Here is a 4,868-nt window from a genome sequence, read left to right on the forward strand (position 1 = left end):
TTAAGATGAATAGTAACAGTGTCTCAAATCCTGTTTATATCTTCAAATGTCTTTCGTTAATGTACACAAATAGAAATGTAGGCCTATAGGTAGATAAAATAAAACTAAATAAAATAAATTAGTTGACCCTCCCCCTATGCTTTTTCCATTATGTTCTCCATTAGCTTAATGCTGCCGAGAACAACATTTAATTGTTTTATGTCCAGAGTAAAGCAACGTTCGTGCATTTTATCTTTTATTAAATAAAAGTGCATTACATATGAACCTGCGGTAACGTTAGGCCTACACATTTATGCAGGATTCAATCACTGTTACAAACTTAAAACATTATATAAATTAAGTAACATGTGGGGGAAAAAAACATTTTACCATTAGGGAGACAAACAGTATTCATGTATATTACAAATTTACTTCAATTGTGTCACAACCAGTATTTTTTACACGTAAAATATGTGGCTAATTTCATTTCTTTTTTTTCTTCTTATACTCAGTATACAAAGGCAATAGGTTTAGGTAAGCTTGTTCTGATATTGTTTCGGGGGCCATAAAGGTTGAAAATTGGGTCCTATAAACAGGTGTATCTTATTACTTCACTATGAAATGTAATGTAAATTTCAAATTTCAAAAACTAAAGGAAAATGAAGATGAGAATATAGGCTACGCTTTTAACAATTGACAAAGCTATAACAATGTCAGACGTCAGAACTGAGCATAAGAGACTCAGCAGTGCTTGATACAAAAAAAAATGTTTTTTTTACACATAAATATTCACAGTAATATAATTTCTATTTAATACAACTCACGTTTCTATTTACATGTAAGTACCATCTTCTTAATGCTGAAACTTCTATAAATTGAAGAGTCCATGTTTTGGCCAATGATCCAGACTACAAAATTGCGGTCTATTCCTTTGATCTGGCATGCGTCCTCCGTCCTCGTGCAAATTTATTAATTTCAAAACTTGGACGAGAAAAGGGACAACCTGCACCAGTTCCACTTTGAAATGTTGCGTCAAAAGTCGTTCCCCCTTGTCTGTCTACGAACTGTCGTTTTCTGACGTATGAATAAGGAGTGAGGAGTTTGGTTTGTGTTTTTTCAGTAGTTGTGTTATTTTCTCGTCGTCTGAGTTAGGGTCCAACGGCTTGTTATAATCATCATCGTCATCTTCGTTCTCCGAAGCCCCTTTCAGCCTCTCGGTCTCAGAATCCTGCTTCTTCTTTGCGGAAGCCATCTCAGCCGCATGCCGTTTTCTCCATTTCGTTCTTCGGTTTTGAAACCACACCTAAAAAGTTGATATTCATTGATTACATGCAAATAAAGAACCTCTTAATCTATTGCAAAGATATTGATTAACAACCATCAGACATCATTTGCATATCATTTATGTAGCCTGGGCCCACAAACGTTGCTGATATGCCAAATGAAAAGGGCATATGCCTAGGTCACCACATGTCCAAATAATAGTAGGTTATATTTCATTCTAATCGTTCGTTTAAAAAAATTGACACAATCTTTTTTCTAAAGAGAAAATATAGGTTTAATTTGCGTCCATCCATGTTGTTGGCAAACATCTACATGCTGCTCTGCACTGCAAAACGTTGCTACCATTATTTACTCATTTGCATGACGTAAATTAACAAAATGCTTCGTTAAATTGTAGTTTACTTTATTAATAATTTATTAAATATACATACTAATATTTTAGAAATATTTATAGTTGTACCTATAACAACAATTAGGCCTATTTGGCGATTAATTCATATGAAATGCAGTAGACAGTCATTTCTATTTAGATTCGTTGACCGCTGTTATTCGACTGACAGTGTAGGCTATATCTTTCTATTTAGGAATATTGAAACGAAAGACCAAACATTGTCTAAAATACACGAGGCACTTCAACTGACAGTGTAGGCTATATCTTTCTATTTAGGAATATTGAAACGAAAGACAAAACATTGAGGCACTGAGAAATGTTCACATTGAGAAATGTTCAAATTGAGTAGCAGAGTCTACGAGAGGCTAGTGTGCTCCCCTTTAGTTGCAGGTTAACTACAGGCTACTTATCAAACAATATTATTATGCATATTGTTGGATTTTATAAAGACTATTTCAGAATATGTCTTACCTTCACTTGGCTCTCTGTCATTCCCAACGAGTAGGCCAGTCGTGCTCGCTCTGGCCCAGCGAGGTATTTCGTTTGTTCAAAAGTCTTTTCCAGGGCAAAGATTTGTTGTCCAGAGAAGGTGGGACGTGTATGTTTTCTTTTTCCATCTTTGTCGAGCAGTACAGAATTCTGATCTGAAAATGTAAAACATAAAGCATCTAGTCCATTAAACTAAATGTAGCCTATTGATAGAATATGCCAATAGTAGGCTATTTAATTTGTATATGATATTAGAATAGGCCTAATGTTTCCTCTTAGAATGTTCTCATATGATATCATAATCAATTGAATTTGAGCTGTTATAATATAAACTTTTGTTCGGGACATTATAATAATGCACATTGCAGCTAGACATTCAAGTCAGATCAGCTTCGGTTTTTAGGAATAAATACCATAGGATACTGGTGAATTATTAATAACCCCTGTAGCCTATACATTAACTATTAAAAAAAATAAGTTAAATTGAAGTTCAGATAGCTCAAAAACGTGGACTAGTTACTTACGGGGTGAACATGCGAATCTGGCGTCTCTCCAGTGTGGGCTTTGCATGACTCCTGGCCAGAATATCGGGGTCCTGCCTGGAAGGTCTGTCAACGGCTTGGGGTAGCGAGCCACTGCCACTGCTGCAGCGCTGGGGCTGAAGTAGAGCCCATGGGGTGGCGGGGGGCTCAAGCTACTGAAGCGGGGCATTCCGGACAAGATTCCGGAAGAAGAGGACGCAGCAACGGCAGCGGCAGCTCCTGGGGTAAGGATCGAGGGACGACTGAGGATGTCGTTTATTCCATGAGGTGTTCCTAGCGCGCTGCATTGATGGGGGGATCCGAGAGATGACATTCCGGAGGATGGCTTGATCCCCGGTGAGGACACCGGGATGCCACCGGGGTTTGGAGAGGTGGCAGTAGGTGAGGTAGAAGAGGCCGGCCCGGTGGAAGATAACGGGTAGGCTGGGTAGAGTGGGGTCTTCATCTCCGCCATGCTATGCAGAGCTGCTAAAGGTGGGGTGCTTAAGAGGAAAGCGCTCTGTCTGGACCCGTCCATCTGCCCCACGGCTAACATAACCGAGAATAGGTAAATGCGACGGTTTTGTCAACAACAAAAATACCCGCAATGCTCACGCTCTCAAGTGATAATGCAAAGTTTTTTCTCATTAAACAGACAGAATAATACAAGTTTCCTTGGAGGTAGGCCTATATTAGCCCAACTTCAACATTTGCAAACTGAGCGCCTGAAAAATTGTCTCTAAAATGAAAATGTCGTGTTTTAAAACGAAACCATGCTAGACGAAATCCCAGATTAATTTAGCCGAGATCCAATACCCATTATTACAGGGATAACTCCGCTTCTTCAACCTTGCAAATCTTGAGAATAAAGTCGTTCAAATAGGATGGATTTCCCACGTCGTCCTCGCTAACTTGGACAGACTGCTTTAGAGATGATATTATTGAATGTTTGAAATCTATTGATAAAACGCCACCATTTCTTTCCGATGCACAAGACGATCATTGAGATAATAAAACATTATCACCACTTTCCGCTGTCTTTTACCGCAAAAGTAAAAACTTTGAGAGTAGAAAACAGAAAGTAGACGGGGTGTTTCTGTTGCGATTGGGTAACCCAACGGTGACGTAGGCGGTGTGTCAAGCGTGAGCGCCAACAGGATTTAGGAGTGTGTCCTCATTGGCTCTCCATCATAGCTTTGATTTGCACATTAAAATAGTTGCCACCCGACCCACTATTAGCCAAAACACAAAAGCAACAGAATCAATCCAGTCAATTCTAGATCTACTTTTTTGATAAAGGGACATCTGCATGTGCTCATCATGTGACATAGCCTAGTAGCCTAGGTAACTATATCCAAATGTAGCTTTTGTCTATCCATACCCATTCATATTGAAGAAGCTGTAGCTTAGGCTATTGAGAGATGCTTTCAGCCATAGACCTAAATATGACTCATGACATATTTATTGTCCGTTCAACAAGAACAAATAGTAGGCTAGCCCTAACGTTTTCGTTTATGTTGGAGGGCCATCATGAAAATGAAGCCCAAACGAAATTTGGAATAAATATAGCCTTGAGTAGCCTAGCCGTTTGTATCCAGTTTTGTAGTCCACTTATTTAGGTTCAAAACTACTTTGAAACAATAGGTTATTTGATTGCTTTCTATTTGAGAAAACAGGGCACGAGTTTGTGTGTGTCTGTGATCAGCCTAATTAGATCAATTGAGTACAACACTTCCACTATTCGAATATTAATTCATACTAGGACTTTTTGCCAACATAATTGTAAAATTATTTATTGGGATATTGTTCAACAGGTATTGACTTGAAATCAGTCATAGCCTATGCCCAGTCTTCCAGCCAGAGCGGCAAAATCAAATGCGCCAATAACCATTAAATAAATTGACGATTTAAAAATCTCGAACAATGGATGTCAATAATATTATTCTGCATTGGAAAAAAAGTTAAATGGCTCATATATGGATGATATGGATCAACGTTTGAGTAGGCCTCCCTATGCCACATTGCAAGCTGTTCCTAAAGAACGACTGAAGGATTGCAAGACAGACACTAGTGACACCCAGTGGTAGAATCTAATACTGCACTTAATGGAATGCTGCATTTCCCTAATATTTTCTTTCAATTACATGACTTTTTCTCAAATCTGGACCTCTACCTCTACTGATGATTGTAATTTACCCCCCTCT

The 4,868-nt window shown here is 38.5% G+C and overlaps 1 protein-coding gene across 2 annotated transcripts; it reads right to left on the minus strand.

Annotated features, from left to right (window-relative positions):
* Positions 1–228: 228 nt before the first annotated feature.
* On the minus strand, positions 229–3,722 carry nkx6.1 (NK6 homeobox 1). Of its 2 annotated transcripts, none has more exons than XM_064943763.1 (3): positions 2,668–3,722; positions 2,126–2,298; positions 229–1,282 (listed from the first exon to the last, which is right to left on the minus strand). In XM_064943763.1, the coding sequence occupies exons 1-3, from the start codon at positions 3,218–3,220 to the stop codon at positions 1,037–1,039; spliced, it is 972 nt and encodes a 323-aa protein (XP_064799835.1). In that variant the 5' UTR covers positions 3,221–3,722; the 3' UTR covers positions 229–1,036. The 2 variants fall into 2 exon arrangements, with proteins under 2 accessions (XP_064799835.1, XP_064799834.1); XM_064943762.1 differs by having other exon boundaries at positions 2,126–2,322.
* Between the last annotated feature and the right edge of the window lie 1,146 nt (positions 3,723–4,868).

The sequence above is a fragment of the Oncorhynchus masou genome, chromosome 28, assembly GCF_036934945.1.
Source record: "Oncorhynchus masou masou isolate Uvic2021 chromosome 28, UVic_Omas_1.1, whole genome shotgun sequence".
Lineage (NCBI taxonomy): Eukaryota > Metazoa > Chordata > Actinopteri > Salmoniformes > Salmonidae > Oncorhynchus > Oncorhynchus masou.